Below are 18,020 nucleotides of genomic sequence, written 5' to 3' on the forward strand. Positions count from 1 at the left end.
CCTCCACCCAAAGGACCACCAGGTCCTCCACCTGGTCCGGGTCCACCAGGCTCTCCAGCCAAAGGCCAATCAGGCCCTCCTCCTGGTCCGGGTCCACCAGGCTCTCCACCCAAAGGACCACCAGGGCCTCCTCCTGGTCCACCAGGGCCTCCCCCGGGTCCACCAGGACCTGCTCCGGGTCCACCAGGCCCTCCACCCAAAGGACCATCAGGCCCTCCACCTGGTCCGGGTCCACCAGGCCCTCCTCCTGGACCGGGTCCACCAGGCCCTCCTCCTGGACCGGGTCCACCAGGCCCTCCTGCACCAGGCCCACCAGGACCTCCACCTCCTCCACCACTTCCACCTTGACCATGAAAGAGTTTAGAATTTCTAACTGCGGCTGACGACAGGTATATTAGCTGATTGCAGCTTATTCTAACTATGACACCTGTAACATACACATGACATGGCTATATAGTTGACTGACCAGGCATGCTACAAATGCCTTCCGTTAGTGGTAGGTTTAAGTGCAAGTAATAATGACGATGAAGTTTAAACGTATGTTATTCTGTCATGTCATGCCAAATCCAAGATTGTAAACATTGTATATCTATGCATCAGACCTTCATCGAAAGGAAAAACAATTCTGTATATAAGAAAATATATTCTGAAAATAAGTCGCAGAATAAAAATTTAAAACTGCTTCTTGTCCTAGCTTCTCACTTATCATGTTATTTTGGAGTTAATATCTCCAACACTCTTGCACACACATACACACACACACATACACACACACACATATATATGCACACACACATACACACACACACATACACATACACACAGATACATACACACAGATACGTATACACACACATTTATATAATCTATCTATTGGCCATCGGCTGGGACTAAACAAGTACACACACAGATACTTAGACACATACACATACACACATATACATGCACACATATACATACACACAGATACACACACGCACACGGTCACCTCAACTGACAGTTAAGCTCTTTTGTTGGCAAATGACAACCTAAATGTGTGACAGCTGTAAAGACCGAATACCAACAATGAAACTTTCAACAGATGTTAGGTCAGAAGATTGGATTTATTTTCTTCCTACCACATAAGATAAGAGATACACAGCTCCAGATCCTGAGTGACAATACATCTTGAACAGTCTATTTTTTTAAATTGTAAGATTGTGTTTTTACAGGCATTTCATCTTCTGAATTCTTTCTCACATAGACCAACATTTTACTTGGATGAATTGGTCTGATAAAGTTTGAAGTACATTTATATATCTAGTTTATTACATTCCATTATGTATAACTTATACTGGCACTTTTTTCAATGTAACGTTAACATTTCATTTTGTCAGCTGCATGAAGAAGTATAATCTGATTACAGCTCCTACAGGCCCATAGACTGATCCTTGCTGTCAATCAAATTAAGCAGTTCAAGTAATGAGAAAGTGGATACGTGTCCATGTCATTTTTGCTGATTAGCATTTCTGGCAATTTTGAAAGAGGCAGGGGGAGCTATGGGATCATCTCCGTGTCTGTACAATTAATTTGGTCACATGGTCAAATTCTTTCTTGGAGTAATACAGCACCAGTAACCTAAAGCCAACAATTGCAAGCAAAGAAATGTATTAATTTGGGGTAAAAATAACAAAATGAAAATACATATACTTTTTGTGTGAAAAGAAAGAAACACATTCAAATGATATCTTGCATCAACCTTGAAATTATAGAAATAAATGGTTAGCATCCTATTGAGGAGACAATAATGGTTAGATAGAAAATGTCATGATTATTCCAACTTGAATTACAGGTTAGCTTCTTCATGATTATACAAAAATAGTTCTGTTCCTTTACTATTTGTCTATTAGTGATATGTACCATGTTCATTTTATTACTCAAATGTCCTTAGGTATTGTCCAGAAGCAAACTTGCATAATTAATTATATCAGATTATCAACTAATGTCATTTTGTCTCTGTTCAAAATGATATCAGAATCAACAGTAACATTCAATTCATATTTGTAAAAAAAATGCAACTTTTGAGTGTTTCGCAACAACTAGACTGCTATAAGGCAACTTTTAATTTATCAAAATTCATAGCTGAGGAAATTAGTACTTTGTATGATGATGGATTTGGTCCATAACCTTTGGCCCCTTGTACCTTGACCTTTGGTCCCTTGATCCATAACCTTTGGCCCCTTATACCTTGACCTTTGGTCCCTTGATCCATAACCTTGACTACATGGAAATGACTTTCATGTACGTGGCGGCCTCCTCCACTAGATGTTGGTAGCTGGTACGAAAGCCTCGAACAAGCAGACCTATAAAAAGTATATCAGTACAGGAAGTTTGACAAGGTCAGGGTCACTTCATCTTAAGTTCCTAAAAAGTACCTTTGATACTGCTATTGAACTTAACTAAGAAATAACTAGTCATTTAGACAAATACATTTCTGCAACTACAATTCATTACCATGTGAAGTCTCAATTTTGTAATGCTAAGAGACAGTACTATAGTTCACGCCAAAAATAGTTACTCAAGCAACTGGATAAAATTTTGAAACAGCATCCGCTGTCTTTCGTCTGTGACTAACGATAAGGACTGGAAACCAGATTTATACCAAAACTCTGAATAGATATGTTAATAAGATTAAGACAATTTAGGATGTCTTGACGTAGTCTTCAAAAGAAGATTAATTCAAGACAAGGTTTATGCTAATAGTTCAATTAGCTCCTTTTTTCTTCTTCAGAGTTTTGGTATAAATCTGGTTTTCCAGGCCTTATCGTTGGTCACTGACGAAAGACAGTGGATGCTGTCTGAAACGTCTGCCTGTTTCAAAATTTTAGCCAGTTGCTTGAGTAACTATTTTTGGCGTATCTTACTACCTGGATGTCTAACCCTCATCAAAGTACTAGTAAACGTTGCGAAGACCCAGTTTTGAAATGACTGAATGTTATAATAACATAGCACAGTGAAAATATAGTCAGTATCTTGATAACCTATGCACATGCATGTACTCTTATGTCTGTGTGTGAGAGTACAAAAGTGTGAGATTGCTACATCGGTTTGAATGTCATTCAGCACCAAGGACAGTTCCTACACTGGGTACCCCCCAAGAAAGCCACGCAAATCACTGACCTGACTTATATGACTGTTTCAACATCCCCCTCAGTGAGCCTCGTACATCCACTTGCGCGAGAAACGTCATCCTGGTCTTGTTGGGATTGGTGGAGTCTGGTTTCAAAACCACCCCCGACAATTCAACTCTACATAGTGTGGCATCCTAGGTTTGGAAACAAAGTAAGCATGATGGATATTCCAAAATAAAATAAAATTGTCAATACCAACACTAGCAGGAAAATGTATCATTATAAAACTAAGATAATTTTATGGACATGTGCTTATTATCCGGGTACATGCCAATGTTCCAACACACCCGCTAACCCTAACATAGGGGTGTAGGAAGGTATAATATGGGTTTTGGAACACCATAGGGTCATCAGAACAAAGGGCTGTGTCCATTCAAGCCATCTGCTTTCCTTTGCCTTCTGACCCTCCCTGACATAGCAAAATGGACTATTCCAAAAATGTGGATGTATGAATATTAATCAAGGTCCTTCTCAAGATATTTGTCTACTGCAGTTGTCAGCTTTATTGCTTTCAATTGGTACATGAGCTCTAGATATGCTTTCCTGGGTGAATTAAAGGAGCTTATGACGCAAAGGTAAGGTATATATAGATAAAGGAGGAATAATAGGAAAAAAAAAGATACCATACAATCATTATTAGTGCACAAAAAATATAAAATCACTATGAATGGTTTGACTGTGCACTTTCAGAAAATATTACCACATAAGCAAACAGTTTACCACAAAGATACAAGTAGAATACTTCATTCTAAGAAGGTAAGGTCAGACTACAAACCTTTTCAAGGACAAAGTTTTCATGTGCCGCAGACAATATCATCATACCTGATTATGGGTAGAACCAAATGAATACAAATGGAAGTTATTCAAACACATTTAGTCTAAATGATTCCAGTGGATAAGTGATCACAAAAACTGTGAACACAAAAATGCTGTGAATAATTCATGATTGAATGTCATTCTGTGAAGACATTTACGAAGTGATTAGATATGAGTGGATGTGATTCTAAATATACCCTTGTGACCACTTTAACCTTTGGCCTGCTAAGGTGGCACCAAAGTTGTATTGGTCGTGGGGTTAGATAGCAGGGAGAAGGTTAAAACATGTACTGCTTACTTATAATGTTTTGTCAAAGTGCCCCAGGTACAAGATCACTACTCTCCAAGCAGAGGTTCAGCTCCGCCAAACGTTTGGCTTGGCAACGTAATAAAAAAAATGAAACAAAATAGAAAGTCCGACAAAACGCCTAAAATCACATCAAAACCAGCCAGAGTGGAACCTCTGCTTGGAGAGTACAAGATCACACTACCAACATCCTGGGTATGAGATCACTACTTAGAACATCTAAATGTCCTGGGTATGAGATCACACTAATAACATCAAAGCGCATTGAGTATTAGATCACATCATATATTACATAGTATGTAGGGTATACTAACCACTTGTGCCATTGTAAGAGTCTTGCTCCGTGACCCATGACCTGAGTACACACACCTCCCGCGGGGTCATGCCTGGCAGCGACGTCTTGTAGTGCCACTGTACGATGGCGTTCGCTCGGTCGGGGTCAATGCTCTGTAGAACTCTCTCATCTCGAAAGAAGTAATCGAGCTATGTTGAAAATAGGAAAGAATTGGGAATATCAGTGCAAGCATATCATGAATCAACCCCCCAAGCATCGCTGAGTTCACATTAAAGAATTTAGACAAAAAATTTATACTGTGTAAATGGATTCAAATGAATATAATCAAAACAGCATCATTAACAATATTGAGCTTCAAATATTCTATAATATCCAGTATCTTTTGGAAAATCTGACTTGGTGTCTTTTTATATAACTAAGTGTTGTTGAGATTTTAAAAAGCAAAGATGAAGGGACCAAAAAAATACATTGGTCTGAAGGAGAATTTGTTCATATTTTGCTCACATTTTACAAAATGTAATGTTCATGCATCTAGCCTTTATACTAACCCCTATGCATCTTCAAAACTCTAAGAAATAATTTGCAAATAAGCCTTATAATATGCTTAGTATAAATCTAAAATACAGCTTGGAGCAAGGAGGTTATATGATTTTATAACTCCTTGCTTGGAGCAGTTAACAATGCATGAATCATTACATGTATGGTAGAAGTATGGCAAAAAGGTAGTCTAGAACTAGACAGTATGCCAACCTTTCCTCCCTCTGTACAAGCCTGCTGCAAGAAGCTGTAGACAATAGAACAAGGAGCAGCCACCAAACCATCTACCTGTGAGAACATATCAGGCATAATAAAGGAGTCTCAAGAAAGCCCCTCACCGATTTTTTTTGCAGGCCAAAATATCAACGTGCAATTAACTGTAAATTCGGAAATGTTTGTGGGGATTCAATTTTGCGGTGGGGAGAAAATGAAAAGTTTGCAGTGGTTTAAAGTTTGTGTATGTAGTGCTACAGACAAAAATGGAACCGTTACGGCTTTTCCCAGTGGTTTTCAGTATGCGGTTAAGAGTTCACCACTAAAACTGCGAACATAAAACCACTGCGAAACATTTCTGCATTTACAGTACTCTATACAAAAAGTTACTCATTGACAAGCAACTGAATAGGTTTTGATAATGGGCAGATTGTTTTAGACAGCATCAGCATACAACCTTGCCTTGACTTCATCTTCATTCGAACCATATCTTACAATTTTCTTTACCTCATTTACAGATCAATTTAATTAGTTTTGTTTGAATACCTTCAGAAGTTCAGACTCTATTCAGTCAGTAGAAAAAGACAGCGGATGTTGTCTGAAACATCTGACTTTTTACAAAACTATTATCCATTTGCTTGAATAACAAATTGAATAATGTCGGATTGTATATAATTTTATATGCAAAAGTTTGCAAATGCCCTACCATGATGATAGCATACGGTTGCTCTTTAAAGGACATCCTAGCCACAGCCACGCCCTCTTTACTCTCCCACTTCTTCCATTGGTCCACGGGCCTGTCAGTCATCTCACAGAGCCCCTCCCACTGCTGGGAAGATGGGAGAGAAAACACTAATGTCAATGTCAATAACTGTCAGGTGATTTAGACACAAATTTCTTAAGTTTTTACAGTGGGATAACACAAATAAAAGAGCTCTAGAGAATACGGTGAAAGGAAAAAAAGATAACAGGTAATATATAAGGTAAAGGTTCCATAGCCTTTTTGAGGCTATCCAGGCAGTTGCTTGTTATCAACTGTGTCTAGGCCATGATATTGGAAGGTGGAGCCCGTCCCCCTCCTTTCACTGCTTTCTACCTCCCCAACAAAAGCCAAGTACCCATTTACAATTTCGAATGAGGAAAGTCAATGTGAAATTATAATATCTTCCCAAAGAACACAATATTAAGCCCAGAATGCCAGGAATCGATCCTGTGACCTCTAAATCTTGTTCTGGCCAGCTTACAAATCAGCCAGAGGTGCTACTGAAGAAATGGATATTAAGAAAGTTGGAAAATACCTGCATTCTCCACTTTGGGTCCTCATACTTTTGCTTGGTCACTGTGGCACCGATTTCAGAGGTAGGAAGAGTTTGGATCTAAAATACAAGACATATGATAGAAATCTATCAGAATTCAAAACGTCGAATTGACGTTGGAAACTTAAGTTTGCTTCAGGTCACATTTCTGTAGTTCCCTTTTCATTATCACAGAATAGAAAATCTGCCAGAAAATGAGAACTTAGCGATAAGTAATCAAACTACATAAAGGATTCACAATTAGTTAAAATTACATGAAGCCCAACAAGTTAGCAAAATTATTAGTTTTCAATGTAATCATTGGTCATAACTGGTCTACTTCGTCTATGAACTGAGAAGAAAAGGTTTTACGATTTTCTTGTAATTCTGATATGTACAAGTTCTATAAACATGCACAGAACCAATCAGTGAATTACAATTGCCTGAGTAGTAACATTAATGCTGCAACATTAACATCAACTTTAAGTTTAATAATTCCTCCTGGTACCCTAAGACAATTAATCAAGAAAAAGCATTAAGAAAGAAAACGGTTTCCAAAAGAGATTTACTAAATGCAGCATCAGTAATCCCCATGATGCGTTTGTATGCACACTTCAGATATCCAGGTGTTCAAGAATTTCTTGAGAAAGTCTTCAAGTTGATAACACCTTGGTTACCCAGCAGAATTTTAAGAGCTTACGTTACCTTGTTCTTCATCTTGACCCTGACAGTGGACTTTCTCTTGAGTGCCCTGTCTGGTACACCCTCTATAGCCGCTCCTATTGTAGCTATCCACTCAAGCTTGTCTTCCTCACTCTCTGAAAAACGACAAACACAATTATTATCATATAATACTACTATAGTTGTTGTTATCATCCTTTGTTTTAGATGTATCATTACGAAAAGAAATTATCAGAAGAAAAGAAAGAAAAACAAGACAGTGGATTCAGAATCTTAAATTTTGCTTTGATGAACTGTTACAATTCAACAATATCTTAAAGTCTAATTGAGGATTTTAATAGCCCAGCTTGAGTGCCATCCTAGTTAGTTTACTAAGGGTACCATACTCTGGGAGCCCTGGTAAACTAACTAGGATGGCTGCTGGCTAGGAAATATCACATTCAGTTCCAAGATCAAGCATTTTCATAAAAATCCTTATAAAGTAAGTAGTTGCATACACTGTTAAAATCTGGGATCCTTGGCCCCCAAAAAAGGCATATAGTATCATGTTTCTAGACCAATATTTCTGATTTATTCTTTTTGAAAACTTATGATTATGAATCATGATAATTACCACAGCTCAGGTAGTATGTCCTGGTTGCTCCATCATCCACAAGTTTCCCGACGGCAAACGCATGTGGTTTCTTCACCTTCTCTCCTGCTTCAATCTCACGTGCTACATCTGACCACAACAATGAACAATAAAATGAAACATCTTTGGTTTAAAGGCCACAACAAATTTCTGTGACATATCCTCAAGTGACTCCTAATGTAGGCGTCATACAGCAGGAAAAAAAAGCTTGCTCAAGAAGTCTATAAGCTCGAAAGGACATTTTCGGCTAGAATGTGGTGACCATTGAGTAAATAAAAAAAATTGAAAAAACATGGTCGGTATCTTCTCAATGAGTCAACCACCGAGTGATTTTCAGGGGTCAGCTGATCATAATGTTTGCGGGTCACCAAGTCTCGTCCAATGTAACGGCGATTTTAAAATTATCCCTCAACTTTTGCTGATCAACATATTTGGTGACAGTGCAATGCCATAATTTGCTGATTACAGAAGTAAACCACTTGGTGTATGGCAGATTAGAATACATAGTACTGCAATTCTTGTTTCTTTCACTGTTACTTTATGTTCACTGTTTTCACAGTCACCTCTGTACCGTGAACATATCATCACCATGAAAACCCTGTCGTGATTATTTATGATTCCTTCAGTTCTGTAAATCACTTGCTGCCACCGTGAAGTTAAAGTTCAGTGAAAATATCCATTTTCCTTACATGGTGAAATTTTGCTACCATGAAGATAAAGTGAATTACAGTATATATTAGAGAGCAAAGGCCGGATACTGGCAATTCCATGCAATCAACATTATCATTATAAAAACTAATTCTTATCATCATTGCATATCAGTTTGCATAGTGCAAGATAATTTGACCAATCAGGGTAAGTGATTTTATATATAATAGGATTATATTCAAAAACTACTCACAGTTACTGGTCAGTCTGACCTGGCCTCTTGGATCTTCATCTTTTATTGCTCTGAAACATAAAAATCCATAACCATTTCCCAAAACAACTCTTAAAGGCATATGTAGAATTCAATACTGAAATATACTGTATACAATGTAGAAAATTATTGGCTACTTCATGATCACTTGTAAAAATTCACTAGTAGTACTTGCCTGATCTTTTCAGTTTAAAGTATGATCAAAGACACTAGTGTAACCATAAAGTACTAAATCAAATACTGAAAGTGTTATTGTTCATCATACTAGTTTCTTCTTATACATGTACATGTACATGTAGTATTGGCTATTCTGTTGTAAATATTACAGCCATTATAGGTTACCCATCTGAGTAATGAGGCTGTTGTAACATGCTCGAGAGGCCTCTTTGAAACAGGACCTTCATTTCACGGCTCTAACGATGCATTACAACTATCCTACTAGAAACTGTAACATTATACCTTGTCACCCCCCTCCCACTCACAAAACACAACATATCTGGCATACTTGTAGTAGTACAGGGTGACGTCAGCGCCTCTCTGGATAAGCCTGAACCACCTCCGGTCCCAATGGTACTGTCCAAACAGAGCCTTTCCACTCAACTTGGAGGCCCAGCCTTCTTTTAAAATATCATGATCTGAAAAGGAAAAAATATTTGGCTATTACTTAGAATTCAAGACAAAATTCATATACTTGTATACGGTAGTACTCTTACTTTATACATAGAAATTACTTTAAAACACTGGGATTTGCTCCAGAAATTAAACAGATACAAAGTAAAAAGCAAAAATAAACAATAAGTACATTGCATAGAATTAAAATGTACTAATTCATAGCCATTTAAGACTTACAAATGTCTACTACTATTTGAATTTATAGCAATAACATCTTTGCATAAAATTAATGTACAATATCAACAAAATTGTATCATTAGAATTATTAAACTTTTTTCAAATCCTAAGACAATTCTATTTGCCAGTAATATAGACTGAATTGATACTAGTAAGGCATCAAGGGTGTGTAATGTCAATCATCCAGGTATGACACCATAGCCACACCCATTTCATACTGAAACAGCCATATATGGCAAAGGGTCATTAAACAATCAAAATGTCAATCAAAATATGGCCACACCCACTTATTACTCTCACACAGTTTCAGGGATTTTTTTAGTCACAAATACAAAGGACCAAACAATCAGTATTTACCAATCATTAAGTACCTCTAATATATCATCAACAACTAGAGTTCCACGACCTCATACCTTCGCCATATGATTTTAACCTTTATGACTGACATATCAGGGGTGTTTGTCATCAATTATAAATCATACCAGTTGATCTTCTTCACCCAAAAAACAAAAGTATGAGCGTAACAAAGAAGGTTATGCTAACAAAGTAACATTTATCATGAATTATGCAAATGGGGTCCTTATTACCATAATTTGATTCAACAATGTTCACATTCACATAACTTCCAAATGACACAAGTATGAAATCGCCATCCTTTACCTGTATGGTTTTATAGTAGTTTCTCATTAATTATGCAAATTAGGCCTACATTTGCATATTTTCTATCTATCAAAATTCCTCAGTAACAAATGTCACATATGTCAATAGTCATATCATGGAATACAGCGGGTTTTTAAAGTTGTCTCATTAATTATGCAAATTAAAATCTTATTTGCATAATTATCGTCCAATCATACAAAGCATTACGTAAGCTATCTACATACCAAAAATCATTACCATCCATCAAGCCCATCTTGAGTTATAGTATTTTCTCATTAATTATGCAAATTAGGTATTCATTTGCATAATTGATATCTATTAATATTTCTCTCTTCTTCAGTTACATATGTCACATGTTTGAGAGTCCTGTCGTGGAATTTGGCCGATGTATAAACTTTCCTCATTAATTATGCAAATTAGATACTGATTTGCATAATAAGTATCTAATCATGTACATCATCACTCAAGCTATCTACTTACCAAAAATTATAACCATCCATCAAGCCCTTCTTGAGTTATTCCCTTTCAAAGTCTGAACCAAAACCTGCTCCTGCAGTTCCAAAAAAGCCGCTAGGGGGCCAAAACCTATACCACTTACTCTCTGTCCAAAGAGCTATCTACCACTCAAAAATCAGTTCCATAGCTTGTCCAGAACACGAGATATCGAAACAGGAAGTTCCGCTGCAGTACCGTAACAAGCCGCTAGGGGACCCAAAATCTAATCATTTCCTAGTCTCATCAAGACCTACCCACCTACCAAATATCAAGACAATCCATCTAAGCCTTCTCGAGTTATGCTGTACATTACACACACACACACACACACACAAACGCTACCCTCTGCATAACCTTCTCGGCGAAGGTAACGAAGGTAACAAAATAACAAGCAGAGAGTCGTCAACCTCATCGAGACACCAAAATGTAACAGTTAGCTATAACTGTTTTGACTATTATCTCCAAGCAGATGTAAGGATCCGGCTAATTCTCGGTGTTTCATGCCTCTTTAGTACTATTTTGTACTGCACCATTTACTACTCTTTTGTAGTACTGTATTTTTAACGGTTCACCTCTCCCTATTGTAATACTAGAAAAGAGTAAAAAATGTTACAAAACCAGGTGCAAAATGCCGAGAATGAGCCAATTTCATACATCTGCTTGACGACTTCATTCCTATAGTTTTGACACACTTTATTTTAGTGACAGTATTAAAGAAATATTTTTGCCAGAATAAACCGACGCTGACATTTGTAATGTTACTTTTACAGTAGTGTTTCTGTTCATTGTCTCTTATAATCAACACATTGTACATGATTTTGCGTAGCCAAATCTTTCGTAAATATGGTAAAAAAAAACGGAACAAGAGATCAAAAACCCGGAAGTGATCTAAAACTACACCGCAGCAGTATTTTTCACAAATTTACGAACCTCGAAGTTTGACTACGCTCTCGGCAGCTGCGTTTTCCCCTGCTTCTGGCCTTCCTCCAGTCGTAGTTGACATGTCAGAGCTGTTTTTTGGTGCCCTTTATCGCGTGCAAACCACCAGAGCCGCCATCTTTACCTTTCTGTTTACCATTTCCCTTTCAACCACCCGGTATCACTTTCACCGCTAGCTTGGCAATGTAAAACAGAGCCACCTACCGAAAATATCCAAAACTGCAGATAAACGAACTCGACAGTTCATCAGAAGAGGATACAGAAGGCCACAGAACAGTAATGAAGCTTCCTTATTAGGGGTGGATACCGGTTCAGCTGGACCGGTTTGGACCGGAAAAACATGCAAGAACCGGGTCAAAAAAACCGAAAGTCGTGAACCGGTTTTTTGGACCCGGAAGTCGGAACAAAGTAGAAATATTTGAATACTTAGACATCTCCTCAGTTCTCTGGCCATAGAAGAGGAAAAATAGCATTGAATCAAACTAGATTAGCCTAAAATAAGTCCATATTCACCTCTTTCTATAACTGTTGGTTCAGTTTTAAGTCGATACTGAAATATGCAACGAAAAAAAACTTTAAAAGTTAACGTTACCACACAGCCACGAGGTTGGTGCCGATTATCAGTGGAATCGGCATCATGTATCCTCATAAACTCGCGTAAATTTTCACTCCAAATGAAGAATCAGCAAATTAAACATGGGGCAAACAACATTTTTTTCTTTCTTGTACAAGTGTACACAGCCAATTTTTACGAGTTCGGGACGCATTAACGGTCACAGCCTTGTCAAAAGTAATCCGCCGGGAAGCCGGCTGTTTTTGCACGTGAGCCCAGTAGGCCAGGGAGGGCGAGGGCGGAGTTACTCCCTTCACCGCCCGGGCACGTGAGCTCAGTAGGCCAGATAGGCCGGAGGGCGGAGTTAAATTCCTTTGAGGGCTTTGCCGACGAGCTTTACCATGACAACCTTAGCCACAGAGCCGTAGGATGGATGCATATATTAACCATATATGGACTGGATTTTCCCGGCGTAAACTTCTGATTCTTTACGGGCTGCCAGTTTTTGGAAAACATGTGGCCATGCGCTAAAATCCATCAGAGGATTTTGCTATTAAAGCATGTAAGGTTTTGAGTTACCCTGCTGTCGGTTGGAGTGGCGTGTTGAATTGGGAATTGCAAGGAGGGAAATAGAGAACCTCCTTGAGAATTAGAACGCAGGAAGGGCTGACAGGTTTGTTGTTTACATATGAAAATGGGAGGGTTGAAGCTTGATTTGCGGCCGACACTGCCGACAGCAGTTTATTCGCCTTTTTCCAGCGCTAATTTCACGATCTATGAACGGGTTTGGATGGTTAAGAACAAAAAGGTGTTGATTTCTGTGTTTCAATCAGTGAAAATTTACCGAATTTTATGAGAGTGACACTGTTTTTGTGAGCTTCCTCCGCTCATATTGGGTTGCGTGCCGCGCTACCTGGATTTGGAAATTAGTTGCGCCAAGCAAAATTTGCTTGGGCGCGCAAGTGCGCAACCGGGTATTTCGCACGCTGTTTTATTGAATTTATTTCGAACTCTGGATATTTTATGTAAGGCAACTAATTATATTTTGATGAAATAAAAAGTGTTGTAAGTCTGCTTTTTAGTCACTGACAAAAAGGGCATTGAAAGTAAGTGCAACATTCAAATACATATTGGTTTGATATTACCTAAGTATACTAAGATATCAACTAGACAGGATCAGGTTTAGGTTCAGGTCCGGACCTGAACCTAAACCTCTGGACCTGAACCTGGACTCGAACCTGATCGAGCCGAACCGGTATCCACCCCTATTCCTTATTATTAATATATGGCAATCATGTAAGAAAGAAGCTGTCAAAAGTCACCTACCAGAGTTTTAGTCCATGAAAAACATGCATTGGCAGGGCTGTCAGGCCCCCAAAGTTTCAATCTAGAGCATAATTTCAACTTTCTAATCGGCACAACCCCTACGAATCCGGCCATGTTTACTAAAGTTGACCTTTGACCTCCTTCTCTACCTGATAATCACACAAAAACACCAAACTTATACTGCCTACAGACACCACAAACATTGATGAAAGTCTGATTTTTCAACACAATTAGAGGGAAGAAACCCTTACCTGTAACATCCAGCTCAGAAATACCAATATATCCTAGAAACAAACCCTCTACAGCTACTTTTACCAAGGGTACCAAACCTATTTCCTAAAAGTTGGCCTTCTGCGCCTGCGCGAAATACTGGAGTATCCCCAGAATCTACTATACACTAGAGATAAATATTAGCTGCTTCAGCAAATATGAACAGGTTTGCGTTTTAGTGTAACTAATGTGGGGGAAAAGTAACATTTCTAAGTAAGTAGTTGAAATACAGAATAATTCACTTCATCTCCCTCCCCTTGCAAAAATGACTGTTTTGAAATGGACTGTTTGGTAAAAGCCACCCCCTTGGGAGAATGAACTCTTCCGGTGGTACCTTCAGTTAAAATGGACAAGGTCAAGAACATCCTTACCCTTAATCTGTCACCATAACTCTTAATCCGACAGCATAGACCATATACTGTCACCCTTTCTCTTAATCCGTCATCCTTATCATTAATCCATCATTGTAACCCTCAATCCGTCACCCTAGCCCTTACTCCGTCACCATAAGCCTTAATCTGTCACGAAAGTCTTAAATACCTCACCGTTACCGTTAATCCGTCACCATTGCCAATAATCTGACCCGATAATCCTTAATCCATCCCCATTACCCTTGATACGTCACTCTTACCTTTAATACGTCATCATGATCTTTAATCCGTCAGCTACTCCTTTAGCGGACTAACTCCGCTGGTATTTCATCTGTATATTTCTACTCTTTCCACTCGCCTCTGAAGCCTGGTAGAGGTTACAAGGATCCTGTCGGGCTATCCTGTTGCCCTGACCAAGGAGGCCTTAACCTCCTTGCCCTGACAATTCCACCTCCTCCAAGATGCATGTAATGAAGTAGTAAAAACCGGTACTTGGCTCTCCTGTCACCGCTATAAGTATAACGCATGCCGTCATGTAGGATGTAGTAAGTTCAGGAAGGTACGAAAATGAAACTCATACTGCATAGTATACGGCGCGCGGCAACGCCCGTCAGAATCTTTTGAGACGATATTGCCGAATGTATGGAAAATCCCTCTTCTGAGATTCCTTTACGGACGACTTAGAGGAAGACAATTCACCCCGACCAGTCGATCGCATTCAAACTCAAATTCGAACCAGCCTTGTCCCGACAGATTGCTTTCTCTTTCTAAGTTGCACTTTGGAATAGTTTCTACTACTTTTCTTTAAACGTTATATCGCGGATACGTTCAATCAATTCCAACGTGCCAAAAATGTAAATCTGACAACATCTCTTAAAAGCTGACACCTTCCAGCATCTCACTGGCGAGTTTGTTTTGCCAGATTTAGTCGTTCAGGCAACTTAGAAAGCAATCTGTCGGGTCATGGCTGATTTGAACCTGAGTTTCAATGCGATTGGTCGGGCTGAATAAGCTAGTTCACAGTTGCTACTACGCATATGCAGTGTCAAAGGTGCCTTCGAGACGTAAACAAAACCCGTCTGGGCGTTGTTATGCAAATCGAGACAATGTTGAGACGAACACTGTTTACAAGCCGGGGGCCTTCACCTTTGACACTGCACATGCGTAGTAGCAACCGTGAATTAGCTTATTCTGGGGTATTCCGGCTGAGATGGAAGAAAATGTATTAGAGAAGGCTTACGTATTTATGGAGGAAAACCTGAAGATGTCCAACGTTCGAAGTATTTCCCTTGTCAACGTGCATCCTCTACTAAAAATGCGGGGAAATCCAATTATTGCAAAGTTTGTTTCCAAGCTGGATCGCGACCGGGTGCTAAATCACGTGTACCGCTTGCAGCCGCAGTCCGGCACCGGTGTCAGTGTCCACCCTCCTGCCCCCATACAGAAGGCGAAGGACCGACTGAAGGAGCCTTTCTGAGACGCGAAGAAGAAGGATCTCAAGCCCAAGTTCAAGATTGACGGCGTTACAATGTGCCTTTGTGTTGCGGGTTGAAAGAAGTGCAAAACGCCCAAGGAGTACCCCATCATAGATGACACGAAGTCAGTACTTCATTCTTTTAAGTTAAATTTTGCTGTCTTTCTTCATTACATTTACAGCCCGGTGTTATCATGATCTTGATACAATGCTCTACTGACCACTGTTTGTGTCGTCCGAATGGTCAGTTAACTTGATTACAGTTTGTTTTGTTTTTCTTGCACTTTACTGTTATGTGTTATTATACGTGTTCTCATTATTTTGTACGTGTGCCAGTCCCTTGCCCCACTTTTGAAACATGCAATGTCAAGAGAGTTCGTGAAATAAATGATGGTTGATATAACTTCAAATTTGGGTTCTTTGAGATGTCCGGACAATATCAAATCTTTATCATTTGTGCATATGAATGTAAATATCATTGTTGCAGGTAGTAAACTCGATGAGATTTCGGTCCTTGTTTCTGATTATAATCTCGACATAGTTACCATTACTGAATCCTGGCTTGGAGATTCCATCGCATCAGAAGATATTTCCCTGCATAGTTTTCAACCACTCTTCCGTCGTGACCGAAATCGTCAGTGCGGAGGGGTTCTCATTTATGATGTATCTAACTCCATTCCTTGTAGAAGACGAAACGAACTTGAAGTTATGTCTTTTGAATCTATATGGCTGGAACTCCAGCTTGGTGTCTGTAAAATGTTGTTCTCAGCTTATTACCGACCACCTGTTCAAGATGTTTGCATAGTTAACTAGAGTTCCACGACCTCATACCTTCGCCAAATTATTTTAACCTTTATGACTGACGTATTAGGAGTGTTTCTCATCAATTATAAATCATACCAGTTGATTGTCTTAAAATATAACATGTCCAAAGTATGAGCTAAACAAATTATGAGCTTAACAAAGAAGGTTATGCTAATATTTATCATCAATTATGCAAATGAGGCCCTTATTAGCATAATTTGATTCAACGATGTTTACATTCACATAACTTCCCGATGCCACAAAAAGTATTAAATGTTTGAAATTGCCGTCATTTGCCAGTGTGAAATAATAGAAGTTACTCATTGAGTATGCAAATTAGGCCCACATTTGCATATTTTCTATGTATCAACATTCCTCTCTTCCTCAGTTACAATTTGAATGGTCATATCATGGAACGAAGCGGATTTTAAAGTTGCCTTATAATTATGCAAATTAGAATCTGATTTGCATAATTATCATCCAATCATACTGAGCATCACACAAGCTATCTACATACCATTAATCATGACCATCCATCAAGGCTATCTTGTTGTAGTATTTTCTCATTAACCATGCAAATGAGGTCTTCATTTGCATAGTTCATATCAATTAATATTTCTCTCTTCCTCAGTTACATATGTCACATGAGTCCTATCATGGAATTTGACGGATGTATAAACTTTCCTCATTAATTATGCAGATTAGATACTGATTTGCATAAGAAGTATCTAATCATGTACATCATCACTCAAGCTATCTACTTACCAAAAATCATTAACATCCATCCAGCCCTTCTTGAGTTATTCCCTTTCAAAGTCAGACGCAAAACCTGCTCCTGCAGTTCCAAAAAAAACCAAACCCATACCACTTACTCTCTGTCTAAAGATCTATCTACCACTCAAAAATCAGTTCCATAGCATGTCCAGAGCACGAGATATCAAAACAGGAAGTTCCGCTGCAGTACCGTAGGAAGCCGCTAGGGGGCCCAAAATCTAATCGTTTTCAGGTCTCATTAAAACCTACCAACATACTAAATACCAAAACAATCCATCCAGGCATTCTCGAGTTATGCTGGTCCACTACAGACAAACAAACACACACACACACACAAACGCTACCCTCTGCATAAACTTCGCGGCGAAGGTAATGACTTCACTGATCAATTTATCGACTCTGTCATCATGGCGCACTTTGCGCGCGCCGATGCCATTGTCGTCACAGGTGACTGTAATGCTAAACACAATACCTGGTGACACCTGAACCCTGTTAATTATGCTGCTGTAAAACTCCACCAAGCGTCAAAATTCCTTAATCTTCATCAAATTATCACCGAACCTAAATGTGACCTTTCACAGTCTCCTTCTGTAATTGACCTAATATTTACTAACTCTCCTAGTTTCTTCTCTAAAACATGC

The 18,020-nt window shown here is 38.8% G+C and overlaps 1 protein-coding gene across 2 annotated transcripts; it reads right to left on the reverse strand.

Annotated features, from left to right (window-relative positions):
- Positions 1-1,084: 1,084 nt before the first annotated feature.
- LOC136440548 (uncharacterized) lies at positions 1,085-11,970 on the reverse strand. 2 transcript variants are annotated; one of them, XM_066436603.1, is made up of 13 exons: positions 11,799-11,970; positions 9,370-9,499; positions 8,847-8,896; positions 7,928-8,035; positions 7,339-7,451; positions 6,637-6,714; positions 6,045-6,167; positions 5,339-5,413; positions 4,608-4,776; positions 3,946-3,992; positions 3,160-3,304; positions 2,255-2,342; positions 1,085-2,219 (listed from the first exon to the last, which is right to left on the reverse strand). In XM_066436603.1, exons 1-12 carry the CDS (start codon positions 11,869-11,871, stop codon positions 2,260-2,262), a joined length of 1,194 nt encoding a protein of 397 aa, XP_066292700.1. In that variant the 5' UTR covers positions 11,872-11,970; the 3' UTR covers positions 1,085-2,219; positions 2,255-2,259. The 2 variants fall into 2 exon arrangements, with proteins under 2 accessions (XP_066292700.1, XP_066292701.1); XM_066436604.1 differs by lacking the exon at positions 5,339-5,413.
- Positions 11,971-18,020: the final 6,050 nt, after the last annotated feature.

The sequence above is a fragment of the Branchiostoma lanceolatum genome, chromosome 8 (assembly GCF_035083965.1).
Source record: "Branchiostoma lanceolatum isolate klBraLanc5 chromosome 8, klBraLanc5.hap2, whole genome shotgun sequence".
Lineage (NCBI taxonomy): Eukaryota > Metazoa > Chordata > Leptocardii > Amphioxiformes > Branchiostomatidae > Branchiostoma > Branchiostoma lanceolatum.

Excerpts from the sequence above, each read along its gene's own strand:
- LOC136440548 (XM_066436603.1), bottom strand. The coding sequence starts at position 11,871 with ATGTCAACTACGACTGGAGGAAGGCCAGAAGCAGGGGAAAACGCAGCT. Across the intron at positions 8,036-8,846 it reads GGTCAGACTGACCAGTAACT|ATGTAGCACGTGAGATTGAA; the intron begins GTGAGTAGTTTT and ends TGTTGTGGTCAG. Across the intron at positions 2,343-3,159 it reads GAAACAGTCATATAAGTCAG|GTCTGCTTGTTCGAGGCTTT; the intron begins GTCAGTGATTTG and ends TACTTTTTATAG.